The sequence below is a fragment of the Calypte anna genome, chromosome 24 (assembly GCF_003957555.1).
Source record: "Calypte anna isolate BGI_N300 chromosome 24, bCalAnn1_v1.p, whole genome shotgun sequence".
Classification (NCBI taxonomy): Eukaryota; Metazoa; Chordata; class Aves; order Apodiformes; family Trochilidae; genus Calypte; species Calypte anna.
In genome coordinates this window covers 544,883-561,681 of record NC_044269.1, presented here as the reverse complement: position 1 = coordinate 561,681, position 16,799 = coordinate 544,883, and the positions used below count along the sequence as shown (strand labels likewise).

Here is a 16,799-nt window from a genome sequence, read left to right as displayed (position 1 = left end):
GAAACACAAGTACTTGGCATTAGAAATAATCTTGCTGGCTTATTCATGCTGATGAATTGGGTTATTTAGGGTTTTCAGAGTAATCTTTAGACATACCTGAGGCAACCTGTGTTAGCTACTGCTGGATTGGTGGAAGGGAAGAAGCAGAGTGCAGGGATTACAGGCACTCATTTAGGCTCTTGGGAATTTGGTTTAGCTGCTTGCCCTGCCACAGACTCCCAGCGAGGGTGTGGAGGAAGCAATTGTCTTTTTGACTTGACTTCCCTGTCTTGAAATGGAACACAGAACACTTCCTAGTTCCACAGATGTTGACAAATGATTTAATGAGATTTTAGAGGATGCCTGTGTTGAACACTGTGCAGCATTTGGATACTCTGGGAATGAGGGGGGCACACTGCTTCCTCACAACTGGCAGTGAAAGGGCTCAGGGAAATCAGAACTGTGGCTATCCAGCATTGCTAGGAAGAGTGTAGATTGGGAGGTAATTAGCAGATAAGAGCAGAGTGCAGATGTCTATAAGCTGTTTTTTCTTTTTGTCATATTAGTGTCCTACCCAGGGACATTTTCTTACAAGGTATTTTCTTTTGAGGGACTGAACAACCCTTGTTTTACTGTTTCTGAGTTCATTAAACTCTGAGCAGACAGGCAGCCATCCAACAAACACAAAGTCACCCTGCTGCTTCAGTAGCTTCCCAGTGAAGCAGCAGTCACCCAGGTTTGTGTATAGGTGGGTGGGTTTCTCCTGCAGCCCCAGAGGAGCTCCCTTGTGAAATCCTGCCTGTCAGCATGTTAAAAAAGCAGCAACTTAATGAGAGCTCAAAGAGGAAATGAGAGGCATCTTCCTACTTCAGTGCTGAGTAAGGTTACACTTTGAGAAGCAATTATTCGGATGGAAGGAGCTTTTAAACCACCTTTTTTAGTGAAATGTGCCACAGGTCTCCCTTCTTGTGCAGTTTCCTTAAATGTTTTGCCCTGTTTTTGAATAGCTTAACTCTTTTGCATCAGTTCTGCATCATTCCCTCCATGCATTTTCTAAAGAGGCAGCCACTACCATCTCTGCTAATAAGTCAGAAACCTGAAAGATGGCATGATTTGCTCAAAATCTTCCTGCCTTTCTTTTTCTTGCATGCAGATGTGTGCCTCAAAAGGTAATCTCTTGTTGACTGTTCAATCTCAGTCCCACACTGGCAATAAATAAAAGGAGAGAAGGGAAGGTTCCTTTCTCAGGAAAATTAAAGCCCCACCTGTCAGTCAGCACCTATCTAATAGCCATTTATCTTCAGATTTTCAAAGGCCATCTTCTAATATTTCTTCTTCAGCTTTCCACTAGCTCTCAGGGTGCAGAGATCAATGCTTTTATTCTCTTTGGGTGCTACTGCTTTAATTTGCTCTACCAACTTTCCCATGGTGCTGGTGTCTGGTAATCAAGAATTTCATTCTCGTGCAGTGGTGTAACTCAAGGGAAAATATGTTCCCCCTGAGAACTCTGCAGAGTAACCTAGGCTCTGTTCTATGGGGTGTGGGTCAACAGGCAGCAAAGGAACCAGGTGAAGTTTTTCAGTAATGATCTGTTCAGTGTTTACTGCTGTATTGATCACTTGATAAGTAGTGTCGGACTCTGGTTGGGAAAAGAGGTGACAGAATTAAGTAAAATCCTGATTTGGGAAGGTTTAATAGAGAACAGTTACTCATTTATTCTTACAATGCAATAAAATATGGACATCAGGTTTAAACAACAAAAAATGTATTTTCTTCACACAAACTTGATGACAAAGTCGTGTCTTTAGACTCTTCCTGCCTGCTAGTTTAGACCTCTCCAGAAGCAAATCCTATCCCTGCTGAAACTTGCATTTACTTAAGCGAGGTCAGCGATTATTTAAATAGAAAAAGTAACCACAGTCAGCAGGGGAAAAAAGTTTCCTGCAGAGTTTTCTTTCCTTACCTTCTGTGATGTCTTCAGCAAATTTTTATCTTGAAGTCTTGGAGCTATCAGGACACAATCAGCTCTGTCAGACAGGGCTTGTAGATAGCTCTGCAAAACAGTGCCTCCTGAAGCCACTTTGCTAACCCCAGTTTGACTGCAAACCCTTAGCTACCCCCAGCAAATCTGAGCCCTAAATATTGTCACCTGCCCCCCGTCTGTCATCTGGGCAAAAGCTGAGCAGCAGCAAGCCTGATAAAAAGCCTCTTTACAAGGTTGATAATACATTGACTCACAGCTCCCTTTGCAGTAGTATGTCCAAAAGGAAAGTAGCTTTGTACAAAAGTGACATTTTTATTATCCTGGCCTTGTTTAACCAAAGATGGTAAATGCCAATGAAACAGGATGGTGCATGTGACTATAAGAGGCAATTTCATCTCACCCATCTCTCTGCTGGAGGGAGCAGTGATTTATGAACTGAAGTCTGAATCTCTGTGAGATGCTTGCACGTAGTCACTGTTATGTGGAAAAGCTGTGGCTGCCTGCTTGCTGTGCCAGTGTCTCTGTGCTGAAGGAGTTAACCAAACCCTTACATGGCACACTGCTCCTTTTCTAGTATCTTGTCAATTATGCTAAAGTTTCCCAGAACACTTAAAATAATAAGGGAATTATAGCAGATTTCCTGTAAGGTTCTTGTGCCTAGGATCTCACAGACTGTTCATATCCATTTCACAGATTTTACAGTTGGGCAATTAAGGCAGAGGGAAAGCAGTGATTTGCTCAGATTGAGAGAAAAAAATACAGAAATTATTTTGAAAAGAACGCTGACTAATCTTCAGACATCCAAACCTGTGCTACAGCTGCTACCAAAATTATTCCTTTTCAAGAGCCTAATGCAGAGATTCATCTGCTTAAGTATTTTCAATAACCACGTACTGAGGTTATGTTTATAGTACAGTGGGCAAATTTAGGATTAAATATTCACAGAAATTTTAATGCCATTGAGGCTCTCAGGAAAGTTCATATACAGCAGGAATTTCTCTGCTTTACTGGACCACTTGTAAGGTGTTCTGAAGGTTTCCAGAAATATTTCTCTTGACCTATTGTTAAAGATCAGTAGCATTAGGAAAGTGATGTTGCCAGTCCCTGGAGTGTTTAAATTAAAGCAGGTTTCCCTATACTTTCATTAATGGGCAGTCCCTTTAGCCTGCTCTACCAGAGTGATATTTCCAGGGATTTAGGCTTTTTGATTGTTTTTATTCTATTCTGCTCTTTTTAATATGTTTCAAGATCCTTGTGGTCTCTTTGGTCTTGAAATTGATTGTTCTCTTTTACATAGTGACAGAATAAGTGAAACAGCTTCCAATGTAACTTTTATAACAAAATTATCTTTTAAAATAATTCTTTTTAAGTTGCAAACATGTAGCACTTGCCTGGTTTTACCTTTCTACACTGATTGTTCAAAACCTTTTTAGTTCAAATGGTGTAATTTTAGACCAACAAAACAATGCAAGCAAAGATCAGAAGTCATTCAATAGGAAGATGTAGAGGTTCTCCTTATCTAATTCTCCTTAAGTCAGTGGATGGAAGTCTTCTTTCCCTACTACAGAGAGGAGAAAAAAGTGTGATAATTCTGACTTGCACTGCCCATGTTATTTCTCACCTTGCCAAGACAGAGTCAAAATGTATCCTTACAATTTGACAGCATCTTGCAGGCACTGCCCCCATGAGAAATAGACATGGACCATAAGGCAGCAGAGAGCCAGACCAGTGGCCCAGGAGATTTGAATTTGCAACTAGCAGTGTAAAAATGACTGAACATATATCTAAATATGCCATGGGCCAGGTCTCAGGAGTCCTGCAGTTAGAACTGAAAGAATTAGAGGTGCTGGTTCATATTCTGCCCAAACCTTTGATGTTGCTGCTTGAGGAAGGGAACAGCACAGTGCTGGGGTTATTTGTCCCATGCCCAGGATCATCTGCACTGGGGCTTAACATCCCAGCACAATGAATTCCTGTTATTTACCCATTCCTGGGGCTGCACTGGCTCAGCCCTTGGCCAAAACCTTCAAATCAGGCAAATTTGCCAGCCCAGTGCTGTGGACAGATGGCCGGGCTCCCTGGTGAACAGAGCCAGCGGGTATGGTTCCAGCAACAGGCTCTGGCTGCTTTGCTGGAGAGTAATGATTTATGGTGACTTGTACAAGGGCTAAGAGTAATTTTTTGCTGTTAACCAGACTTGGCTACAGCAAAATGGAAGTGGAAATTTGTTGCTTCATTTATTCATCCTGCCTCTGCTTCCTTTCCGCCCACCCTTTCTGCTTTTTAATACCAAAAAGATGAAGCTACTTTGCTCAATCTTAAAATTGTCTTCCCCAAGACACTCTTAATTGTATCTCTACACCTTTTCTCATTCACAGACGCATAAGAAGATTAAAGATAGAGGGAGCAGTAATAGATTTAGTTAGGTTTTAATAGGATTTGCAGAGGACAATGCAGAGAATGAACGCCATAGAGAATATTGTTACTCTATCTTTGATATCCCTAAGGCTTCTTAGGTAGTTTTTCAGAGAGGTTTTGTCTGTGCCCTGCATTCAGTGTCTCATTTTTCAAAAGAGCACTTGCTGTTTTTTTTTAAAGGGGTATGTAATCATCTGGGTAAACAGGATGTTACATTATAACCTGCAAAAAATCATTGCAGCCATCATTCTGTGTTATTTATTTGTATCTTGCTAAGCATAGTTTTGCATGTCAACAGTGGGCTTTTCAATAGCTGCTACCTTTCTAACTGTCTCTGGTGGTTTTGTCTAATGAATGATGTCTAATGTCAGATGTTCTAATGTCAGATGAAGTAGAGGGGTGGGTTCTGATTCCTGATAAACAGTAGGCCTGGATTCATCACACACCTTCAGACACACAATTCAAGGTGTTAAATTAAAAGTCTATTTCATATTTGGAGCCCAGGTTCCCAGAAAAATTTCTGGAGGTGGTGAGTGCATCCAGAAGGTGATTCAGCACACTTGGAATCTGAATTATCCCTGGTGGTGCTTTCTCTGCTGAACGTAAGGGAAACCTTCATGCATTATTTAGACCTTTGAGAGATTTAGGTACCCAGCAGTGCTCAGTGTTTTCTATTAATTTCTAAGGTTTCTCTTGGTATGCACCCAAACCCTGAGGCACCAAAACCCTCCACTCCCTCTATGTTGATGTATTTTATTTCTAGTTGTGAGCTCAAGCAAACTTTAGATAGAGAAAAATCTGAGGACCAAAAAAAATCAACAAAACCAAAAAACCATAACAAGGCTTCCTTATCTCATGACTCCCCAACTGTGCTCATCACTGTGTTTTCTAAGGTTCCAGCAGTGCATTAAGCAAAGTCACTGGCAGCTGGTTCATGCTTGAAGAGACTGTATCTTATGAATCAGGATTTAACATCCAGTTCAATGCAACATTATATTTAGCAAGTGGCTTTTGTGAGAGAAGCACTGAAGCCTTTCAAAGCATTTCCCAAAACAATGCCTGGAGGAAAGGCATGGTCCTAGCAGAAAGCTTTCCTGATGTAGAATCAGCCTGCATCTGGCCCTGTACCAGCATGGGGCAAGGTTTGTCAGTGTTTGTGTTCTGCTCTGTCAAAATGGTTCATAAAATAAAATGAAATGGCTTCTGCCTCAGCATTTTTTTTCCTCCTGTCTCAAGCTTTATTTCTTTGTCCTCCCACAGCCCAGCCATGGCCGGAGATTCTCGGATCTTCATGAACCAGGACATGGACATCGGAGTTACATCCCGAGAGCCTAAGAAGATTCCCAAGCAGGCTCGGGATGATGTCCCCATTGCCACTGACAGGACCCGCCTCATCTCAGCAGAAGGGGGTAAGAAGCCACGCCAGAGGTACATGGAGAAAAGTGGCAAGTGCAACGTGCACCACGGCAACGTCCAGGAGACCTACAGGTACCTCAGTGACCTCTTCACCACACTGGTGGACCTCAAGTGGCGTTTTAATCTTCTTGTCTTCACTATGGTCTATACCATCACTTGGTTGTTTTTTGGGTTCATATGGTGGCTCATTGCCTATATCCGGGGAGACCTGGACCACCTTGAAGACGAGAACTGGATCCCCTGTGTTGAAAATCTCAGTGGATTTGTTTCTGCATTTCTGTTTTCTATCGAGACCGAGACAACGATTGGGTATGGCTACAGGGTCATAACGGAGAAGTGCCCGGAAGGCATCATCCTGCTCCTGATCCAGGCTATCCTGGGCTCCATTGTGAATGCCTTCATGGTGGGATGCATGTTTGTCAAGATCAGCCAACCAAAGAAGAGGGCTGAAACCCTCATGTTTTCTAACAACGCAGTGATTTCCATGAGGGATGAGAAGCTCTGTCTCATGTTCCGTGTGGGAGACCTCCGCAATTCCCACATTGTCGAGGCTTCCATTAGAGCCAAACTGATTAAGTCCAAACAGACCAAAGAAGGAGAGTTTATCCCTTTGAACCAAACAGACATCAACGTGGGATTTGACACTGGAGATGACAGATTGTTCCTGGTGTCACCTCTTATCATCTCACATGAAATCAATGAGAAAAGCCCCTTCTGGGAGATGTCCCGCACCCAGCTGGAGAAGGAGGAGTTTGAAATTGTGGTCATTCTGGAAGGAATGGTGGAAGCAACAGGTAAGGACTTAGCAAAAAGCTGCACAATTTTGAGGGGGGAAGGGGAAAAATGGAGGGCACTTTGGCATCGATTTTACTGTTGGGCAGGGTTTTAATGTCAGTGTCACGTGGACTGAGAACATGGTGGGATTTGTCCTTCTCTTGTGTGTGATTCAGGTGATGTGTTGTGGTCTGAGATAGGCAGAAACTAAAAGCTGGGTTGTTTGGCTCATGTTGGAGTGTTGCACAAGCTTCTTGTAAGTCCAGGATTCAAAGAAAGGGGCTAGACAAGAAGCTATCCATAGTCACTCAGATTTGATCCATGGGAAAAAAGGATGGGCTCAAAGAATTAATGAAATCTCTCCTCTGTGATCAAAATTGATGATGCAAATCTTTTTCCATTTCTCCTCTGTATTAAAAATTGGCTGTAACTGTGCTGATTGAGGTATTGCTGTAGTGCTGCTTTTTAATGGAGGCTATGAAGTGCCCAAGTATAACTATATCCCATAAAACAGCACGTGCTGGAACTGAATGACTTGCACATGATGCAGGACATGCATTTTCAAAAGCAGCTCAAGGAGGAAAAATACAGAAACTGGATTTGTGACTCTTGGAAGCCAGCAGCTGTTAAACAGTGTGAACCAATTCTGTGTAATGGGTAGAGTAGGAGATCTACTCAGCTGATTCCCAGGTTCCTCCTATTGGTGTATTTGTGCCAGGCCATGAAAGAAGCCTATTCCATATATAACAGATCTGGAAAAGTTGTGTGCCTCAGCTTTCCAAGGTGTAGCAAAGGGAGCTGGCAGTGTGCCTCTCCAGCTGGGAGGATGGTTTGCCACAGAGGCCTCCAGGCTCCTTCCCACAGGTGGGATGCTGTGAGGAGGAGGCTGTTACTCTAATCACCAAAAAGACAGGGTACCACGGAGTCATTTCACCACATGCAACTAATTCATTTCTTTTAGGCTTTGAAGGAGGAGCTGGCAGGCTCTGTCTGCTGTGCTCTGAGCACAACAAGTGTGCTTAAGCACCCTGAGATGCTGATGCTCCCTTCAGGCAGGCTCTTGGAATCTGGAGTTGGCAGCATGCCTTGGTCAAGTCAGGGCCTTTACAGGGAACAGGGTTACAGGCAGCACTGTGGAAAGAATTGTTATCTAGAGATGAGAGATGCAAAAAGGCTTTTATAAGTAGTTTTGCCCTTTTTTCCTTAAGGATTTTAGTTATGAGACATCACTGTAAGAACTCAAGCTTTTTCCTTTTGGTGGTGTTTGGGGTTTTTTCCCATCTTGATGAGGTGCAGGTTCTCTCTGGAACACCAGTGAGGGTTTTTGGCGTGGTGACTACTCAGTGGTATCAGCACTCTCTCACAGATTCTGGCCCTTGCCTACTATTAATATTCTCCTCTTCTTGACATCTGCCCTTGTTAGTCTGCCAGCATCCACATGGAAGGGGAATTAGTCTGAAATTCCTGCATCCCAGCCCTTAGCTCTTAAGCCCACTCTTCAGAGAGGTAATTCAGTTTTCCAGCACCTCCTGTTAGTCACCAGTCAGCAATAGCAGATTTTTCCAAACAGAGCTGCTGGGAGGTTATGTCAGCCTGCACCCTACCTAGCTTGGAGAACTGAACTGTAGAAGTGGAATCCATTTGGCAAATATTCTTTCTCAGCAATCACAGAGCTGTGGCAAAAGGAAGGAGTGGGTGGAAAAGGCTATCAAAGGCAATGATTTGTAATGGATGGCAGCTTATTTTGTAGCCTAAACATTTACTAGATACTAGAACCTCCTCATCTGAGCACGAAAAGCAGTTCCTTGGTTGTCCAAAGCCTGTTTCCTCATCACCCAGTGACACTGCCATGTTCTGTTTGAACACCCACTGCACTGCCTTCCTCTTACAAAGCTCAGCCCCTGCTAGATGGATGAGAGGAAATCATTACCAATACCAACCCCAAAATTAAAAGCATGGCATGGGAATAATATTGCTTTGCAAATGGGCTCCTTTCCCTGAGGGACTGCACAGACCAGCGTGTAATGACATTAAGGAGCATACATCTGTGGAAATGAATTATCCTGGTCTTGGAAAACAGGTTGTCAGATTCCAAAACTGAAGCTGGAAGAGGCAGTTTGCATTTAACTTAGAACAGAGTGGAGCTCAGATGATGATGTTAGATGATTTGGAGGCTGAGATGCTTTTCTGAATGACATATGGTATCTGGGAGGGTGGTATTTTGCCACAGTGAGTGCCTTGCAGGAGCAGTGTCTGTGCTTTCTGCTTTGTCCTCACACTTTCTAATATTGATAAAACAGTTCGGGGCAAGTTAATCCCTACCTCCATATCTTAAAATTTGCTCCAAGCAAATTCTTTATGTTCTTTCCTTCCTAACATATTGTTCCAGCCCCATCTGCTTATGGGAATGGTGTAATTTATTTCCAGTCTGACTTCTATTAAATCATGACACCGCTTCAACCTGGTTAGGTTCAGGGCAGGATAAAAATGTAGCAGACCATTTGTTCCCTTAGTAACCCCTGTGAAAAATTTGGAACAACCAGCACAGCATGAGAGGGAGAGCTGGTCAGAGTCCAGAGCCCTGCTCGGGGTGCACAAGAGGCCAGCACGTCCTGCCTGCTGCCTTGGAGGTGCTGCAGCTCTGTGCTTGTTGGAAGGAGAAAAAATGAATGGAAAATTATTCCATCTTTACAGACCATGGATGCATCCTGCATGGCAGGGAACAGACAGCTTTATTTTTCTGTAAGGTATTTTGAAAGCAGGTCAAAATGGCCATTGTCAGAGTACAAATGACTAAAGAAAGTTAAGGGTCTTGCCTGACAAGGTGTGGTTTTCACTGAAAGATTGGGGACAGCAATTCTGTATTTCCAATAGCTTTAACCAGCTACACAGACAGTACAGATGTAATATGTTGTCTTCTCTCAAACAAGTGACTCTTCCTACTGACATTTAAGTTTAATCCTGATCCGATGGAAAGCAAAGATGGTAGATAGTTACAAATGAAAAGTGTAGAATAAATTCAGCAGAGCTGAAACACTGGATTGTTTTTGCAAAAGGAAACACTGTGGCTGAAAACAATGGTTTTGCTTTCTAGCTGAATTGAATTTCCTAAACACTTCAAGTTGTTTGTTTTACAAAGTGAAACATTGTGGTTTAAAACCATGTTTTTGTTTTCAAGTTGACTTGCTTTTAGAAAGGATAAATAACAAGATACATGGACAGCAACACACAAGAAGTTTACTAGCTAGCCTAAAATGCACTGGGTTTCTTTTGCTGGGAAAACCCCACAAACCACCAATTCTCTGCCTCCAGTGAGAGCTCTCAGGCCCCCAGTGGTCCTCACCCTGCAGCCCCCCACACTGAGCTTCCCAAGCAGTGTCTTAGGATGTGGCTGCAGGAGAGGTTAATAAACACCAAAGGGAGTCTTAAGTTTCCAGGCAGATCTGTTGTGATGTGAGTGAAATGATCACTTTAAAGACAAAATCAATATAGATGACAAGTGTTCTGACTTCCGTGCTGCCTCGTGAGCATCTTGAAAGCAGCAGCATCACTCCCAGGGCTGCCTTAATGCATGGCTCTCACAGATTACTTTAGGGAATTAATTCTCTTTTGCCTTATCTAAAGGGACACTTGTCAAGATCAGCTGGCCCACATTCGACTGGCAATAAAAGGGAAGAAAGTGAAGGTGGAAAACCTGTTTGCAAAGTGAATATATATTCCCTTTCACTGCCTTTCTGTTTCCTACCATGGCACCTAAAAATCAGAGCTGTTGACAGAAGAGGTCTAGGCTGTTGCTGGCCAAACCTCTTACCTTTACCTTCCTGATCCTGAACTGAACAGAGGGTATAAAGCAAGGCTGCTGGAACAGAAAAGATAATTGAGCCACCATTACAGAGGACATAGTACAACTTCCAGGCTGTAAATACAGGGTAAAATAGAAGTTAAGAATGATTTTCATGGGAGAACAAAGGAAGGGTGAAATTACTAACTGGAGTTTTCATGCATTCATTCTCTGGTTTGGGTTGTCTTGTTTGTTTTGCATTTTGCATATAAATAAGTTTTCTGCAAGAAGGCCCTTGCAGAACTGTTACAGAAACTGCTTATATAATTAGAGGGAAGAGGGAGCCGTCTCAAGTCATTCCTTTCAGGAGCTGAATTGCCCTCCAGAGGTGGAGGTTGGCAAGCTCCTCAGCTTAGGTGCCTCTGCAGTCACTATAAATACCTCTGTGAGGGGCCTAAAGTTACATGGCATGAACTTGGTGCTCAGGTCCTGCCCGGTAGAGACATGACAGTTGAATCCCAAATCTTTACTTCATAAGGTTTTCTTTCATTTTTTCTTGTTTTTTTTCCCCCTGTTTCCAGTGCCTGCAAGCTTTTGAATGCCAGGAGAGCGTTCAGATAAATTAAAATCCTATTACTCTCCTCTAGCACAAAAATCAAAGTGAATCAAGCCCAGACATGTTGTTCTCTAAAGGAGACAAGCACAAATAATTGGAGGACCATGCTCCTACTTTCTAATGTTCCTTTTCAAGTTGGAACAATATTGACTTTTTCGAGGTTACAGTGTTCTTTGCTCTAATTAACGCAAAGGGACTAATAAATCTTGGAAGTCTCCAAATGCTGCTGCCAATCTAAAGACATGTATTGCTTAATTAGAGTGAGAGAGGGTAAAATTTTCATAACTCCTCCTTACCTTCCTAACTTCCATCACTAAGTGTCACTAAACCTCTGAGTCCCCTGGCTCTTTCTCTAACAGCCTAAGTGGGGGGCAGCTGAAGGAGCAGAGTGTGATGCAATTTTATGTGCATCCAGTCCAAGGGGAAAAGTCACCCTGCGTACACCAGTGCATGAAAACAAGGGCAGAGGAATGAAATCACTTCCAGCAATAGCTGTGTCTGAACTGCAGCAAGAGCCTAGCAAATATGGCTAACACAGAGTCAGCATCCACATGACATTTTGCCAGCAGATAATCACTGAGCTCTGTGGCATTTAAATGAGGAGAGTTAATTTTAGGCTGATGAAAAATGTTGTCTTGACAGCCCCAGGGGTTGGGATATCTCTGCCCACTGAGAAAGTCCAGGCCATGCAGCAGTACTGAAAGATTGGGCCGTGGTGGTGATGTGATGTGAAGCCCGTGGCAGTTTCTGGGGTTAGAGGATCACGCTCTGTGCTCCTCATACCCCTGCCCTCTCCTCTAAACCTCCTGGTACAGGGCTGGCTGTGACTGTGCTTGGTGAAAAACATCCTCCTGCTGGAGAGAGGTGGCTGGTTCATCTCTGGCTAACCAAAGAGCTGCAAAAGCAGTGAGGTTTGGGCTGTGATAATGAAGTTTGATTGTAACTGGTAACCTAAGGGTACAGGAGAGCTGGAAATGAGGAGCAGTCACCGGGGCTCCTGGCAGTGTGGCAGGGGCTGCTCCAGTTGCATAATGAGTGGCACTGCCAGCACTGAAACCTTCTGAGCTCTGCAGCTCCCATTGAGTGCACAGCAGAGAAGCCAGGCTCCTCCTGAGCAAGCCTCCAAAGAACTGCTTTTTGTCAGCACCTATTACCATTCCTTTGTCTTTGATAAAATGCAAGCTGCTTGATCCCAGTCGATTGTGATGACAGAAAAGTGCCTCATTGGTAGAGTTTCCTGACAGGTATTTTACACACCAGCCTTTCCTCAGTGACTCTCTCTGTTCTCAAATGTAATGAAACACCTGACTTAATGCACAGAGCAATATATTTTGCATCTTTTCATCTACTGGAAACCAGAAGCAAGCTGTTCAGGAAGGCATCCCTGGCTGCCTTAAACAGGAACATACACAAACTCTGTTATTGATCCTGTGATGTAGGGACTCCAGCCAGCAGACAACAATCTCTTCTTAGGATTCTGCTATAATGAAATTATCATTAAAACTCTGTGAAATGTTTATTGCAGAACTTGAAACCAGGAGACAGTCTTCTGGTCTCCAGCTTTCTAAAACGGCTGGATCTGGCTCCAGTTTTATTGCAAATTTGGTGCATCTGCTCATAACTTTGTACCAACCTTTTTTCTGGTTTCAATTAAAATTGAGTTTTGTTTGCAACTGAAAACTTAAGCTGCTGAATTAAGAGACAAAAGGCTGTAACTAGCCCTTGCAAGCCAAGGATTTCACATATTTCATATTTTTCACAATTGACAGATTGTACAAATTTATATTAAACATACTTTTTTGTTTTTAAAACAGATTGTTTAGGAGAAAATTAAACTTGTAATGGCCTTACTATCCAGAAATGACAATACATGTGAAAAATAAAAGTCTCAATGACTTTATTTGACAGCAAGTTTTGAAGCACATCTACTTAGACTGACATAGGGGAAATCAAGATACATTTTGGGCATGAAGCTTATTTAAATGAAATCCCCAAGTCCCCACATCCCACTTCTCTGTAACTGCACAGCACAGAGGGCACCACAGTGCACGTTCTGTGCCAGTGGAGAGTGGCTGCATCCGTGTGCTCTTAATAAAACCAAAGGTTTATTGTGTCCACACCTCTTCTGTCATCTTTTTGCAGTTACAGAGGCAATAATTAGCTGGGGACATTACGGATGCCTTAATTAACCAGGCTGGAGAGCACAGGGCAGCTTGCAAAGCAGGCACTTTATGGAATTTGAAGCAGAGACAATGCTGCTGTTTACTGGGTGATGTAGGAGTTGCCAGGCAGTATGTCCCCACGCAATTAAAGCACCACTGCACATGTGCTAAAAAGGAATATGTGAATGGGATTATGGAGCAATTACAAGTTGTCTTATTGTGCTGGCTCTGTGTACCCCTGGGGTTACATAAAGCAGCTACTGCAGGAAGCTGGCAGCGTGCAGTGTTTGGTTGCTGAAAGCTTTCTATTGTTCCTTCCTTAATTGAATACTTACAGCAGGAGATAACTATGACTGTGTCTCTGGAGCTCAGGTTCACTGTCAGGTACTCCCCCAGGGAAGGAGCTATTTCAGGCCTTATTACAAGGAGTTGCTTTAGGATACTTCAAGCCCTCATATTTATAAGGACCCCCCTACTTGGCCCTGGGGACACCTTTGTGGTACCTTGATGCAGCACTTGGCCCCCATGATTGAGGAGTGCAGGGTGAGTGATGCTGTACTTGGTAGTGTCACCCGAAGGCTCCAGTCAGGAGTGGTCACCATGCTGTTTGTTACTTGTCAACCAAAATCTGATGGTTCCCTGAAAATACACTGTACCTCAACAGAGCCCCTCTGCAAGGCAAAACCACTCGGGGTAATTTTCCTCACAGCCTCTGCATTTCCAGGGTCCTTCTGGTCCAGGAAGCAGGAATGCTTGAGCACTGTGACTAACACTGTGTTTGTTCCTGCCCAGAAGCAAATACTCCTGCAGATCTTAATGAGGGGAAAAATTGGCTTTTCAGTCTCTGAAAGAGAACTGGAAATATCTCAAAGTGTTCCATGTGTCACTGTCCCTCTTTTTTTCCCCTTTCAAGGACCAGTCAGGCCTGTCTCTCACCCTGCCAAAGAGAACAGTGGGAGGATATTGGGAAGTCAGGTTTTCCAGATTTCACCAGAATTAATTCCAAAATCAGAAGATAATTAGGATAAACAGAAGACAAATATTTGGAAGAGTAATGCACCTTAACAATGGCAGGTGATGCCAAGAGAATTAGTTAGCAATTATGCCAATACTGAACATTTACCCCTGCTTTGTAAAGCTTCTCTTTAAACTTTTTTCAAAGTAAGTTAAAAACCCTTTGATCCTGGGGGCTGAGGAGCAGCCTGACAAATACCAGTTTCATATTGCTCACTCTTGATTCAGTCCCCAGTCTATTAATACATGGAATTTAGCATGCTTGTGAGCTCAACTCCGTGATGTTGTAGGTTTTTGTTCTGCCAACCCAAGACAGTTGGATTGAACCCCACCCAGAGGAATTTAAGAGCCAGCTTGCCATAGAAATCCCTGGTTCCTGCATCTTTCAGACTGTGAGTCTTGGTGCCAGGCTCAGTGCAGGAGGGAGCTGCTGGTTCTGCTGCAGGAGAGGGAAGGGGCACGGGGCTGTGAGCATCGGGATCTGAGGTGCAGGGGCAGGGCTGGGTGTTGTTCTGGCACCTTTCACCAGAAGTGCTGTTAGTGTCAGCCACACAAGCAACACCTCAGCAGAGCAATGTGAGGACAGGGAGGAGCTGCTTAGTGGGCCCAGACTTGAAAGCCTTAAGCAGGAGGTTGAGGAAGCAGTCGGAAGATTCGGCGCTGAATCCTTTGGGTGCTCAGCTTGTGCATGATTGAGGCTTTTGTGAGGATTATTAAGAGAAGACCTTTACTGTGTCCCAGAGCAATCAGGTATGGAGATAACATGAAAGTGCTTTTAACCGAAAGAAGTGGTTGGGTGAGCACGTAAGGAAGCTTTGCATTTAACATCCCTCTGTTTTTACCCAGGGATGACTTGCCAGGCTCGCAGCTCCTACATGGACACCGAGGTGCTGTGGGGACATCGCTTCACTCCTGTGCTCACCCTGGAGAAGGATTTTTATGAAGTTGACTATAACAGCTTCCATAGCACTTATGAAACCAACACTCCTGTGTGCTGTGCCAAAGAGCTGGCTGAGTCTCGCCGGGAGGGCCAGCTCCTCAGCCACCTCTCCAGTGCCACCCTCCTGAGTGGAGGCAGAGAAGCAGAGACACCAAAAGGGGAAGAAGAAGAAGAAGAAGAGGAAGAGGCAGGAGGCAGTGAGCCAGCAGGGCTGAATGGAGCCAACGGGACAGCAGGAGAGGGGAAGGAAGATCTGCCAGTATAACACATGAACTGCTGGACAGTAGCTACCCACATACCCTTCCTGGGAGACTGTGGCATGGCAAGGCAGGAACTGGCTTGGAGTCAGAGAGCTGAGGTTTGCCTCCAGGTCTCTGCTGCATGATTCTGGCAAGTCATTGCACAGCACTGTGCCTCAGTTTTCCTTCCCTTTCATCTGTACAGTGAGGTTCTGCACTGTGCACCCCTGTGCAAAGCATTTTGGTCTCTATGGACAAGGCTCACTAAATTAGGTCACTGTTAAAACTGAAATTCCCACCACTGGTTGTTTCAAAATATGTTCATTGAGTGCTCAGAACTCTTCCCCTTTAAGAGGGTGTTAAAAAAGTCTAGAATGTCCCATCTCAGTATGAAGAATGTGGTTTCATACCTTCACTTAACTTGTGAGTCAATGTATTGTAGACATTGTTACTGCTAAATTAAAAGATTAAAATAAACCTCTCTGGTATGTAGTGAAGTGTTTTGTCTTCATGGTTATTATAAAGAGATTTTCATGTTTCTCTCTAGGATCACAGTTTATTTCCCACAAAATAGCTGAAGTTAGTAGGACAACTTTCCCTGCAAACCTTTTGCATGTTTATCCCATGTTTTTGACTGTCATCTCAATCTGCAGTGCTGTCTTTGTGTACTCTTTTCATGGAGTTTCTGAAACATTTCATAGGCTGTCCTTGATCAGAGAAAGTTTAGATTTTGCCCCAGTGAAGTGTTGTTGGGCTTTTGTTGGGTATTTTTTTTCTGGCCTGATGCCCCATTTTCAGTACCAGACAATGATTTAAAACAAGGTGAGTAGCCACCTAGGAGTTTGAAATATTCTGGGATTTCAGAGAGAGTCCCTGGAGCTGGTGGACTGGGTAAGTAAACAGTTTGCAGCATTTTCTGCTATTCTGTCATGTATTTACTTAAAGATTTAGATGCTGATGTTCATGTAGCTAGCGTTGTGGGGGGACATCTCTTTCCTCCCCCCTCCAAATTTGGTGGAAAAAATAAAATATCTGCAGAATACTTCATTATCTAAATGGAATGAAGATTATTTAGTATGCAAGTGTTATTTTCCATATAGAAAGGTCTGCATGTTCATCTATGAAATAATTGTACAACGTTGTAGTGATGGACTGAGCTGCATGTGAGGGACCTAAAAGATGTTGTTTCCTCTTGGTAGTAACACAAAGGCAAGATAAACTGGAAATACAAAGCAGTGCTTTTAGTGACACGTAAACAAGGAGAAGAATATAGAGAGATCAGAAGTAGTATTTAATTAGAGACCTAACGTTATAATGTGGATAAAACAGGAATTGGTATTTCTTTCTGAGAGGAGTGGAAAAATGAACATGACTTGGTTCTGTTGTACTTAATACCATGTAAAGAGCCAGCTGTCAGCTTGGCCTCCAGGATATAGGAATTACCATTATGTTCTACAGTAGGTTTCCAAGTGAAGT

At 43.4% G+C, this 16,799-nt stretch overlaps 1 protein-coding gene across 1 annotated transcript in view; it reads left to right on the top strand.

The window, feature by feature from the left end:
* The window catches only part of KCNJ5 (potassium inwardly rectifying channel subfamily J member 5), a 40,328-nt gene extending 24,585 nt beyond the window's left edge, over window positions 1-15,743 (top strand). Inside the window, exons 3-4 of the mRNA XM_008498493.2 lie at window positions 5,642-6,591; window positions 14,991-15,743. Of these exons, the coding sequence (XP_008496715.1) occupies window positions 5,649-6,591; window positions 14,991-15,349 (1,302 nt within the window). The 5' untranslated portion in view covers window positions 5,642-5,648 and the 3' untranslated portion in view covers window positions 15,350-15,743. The remainder of the gene's footprint in view (window positions 1-5,641; window positions 6,592-14,990) is intronic.
* Window positions 15,744-16,799: the final 1,056 nt, after the last annotated feature.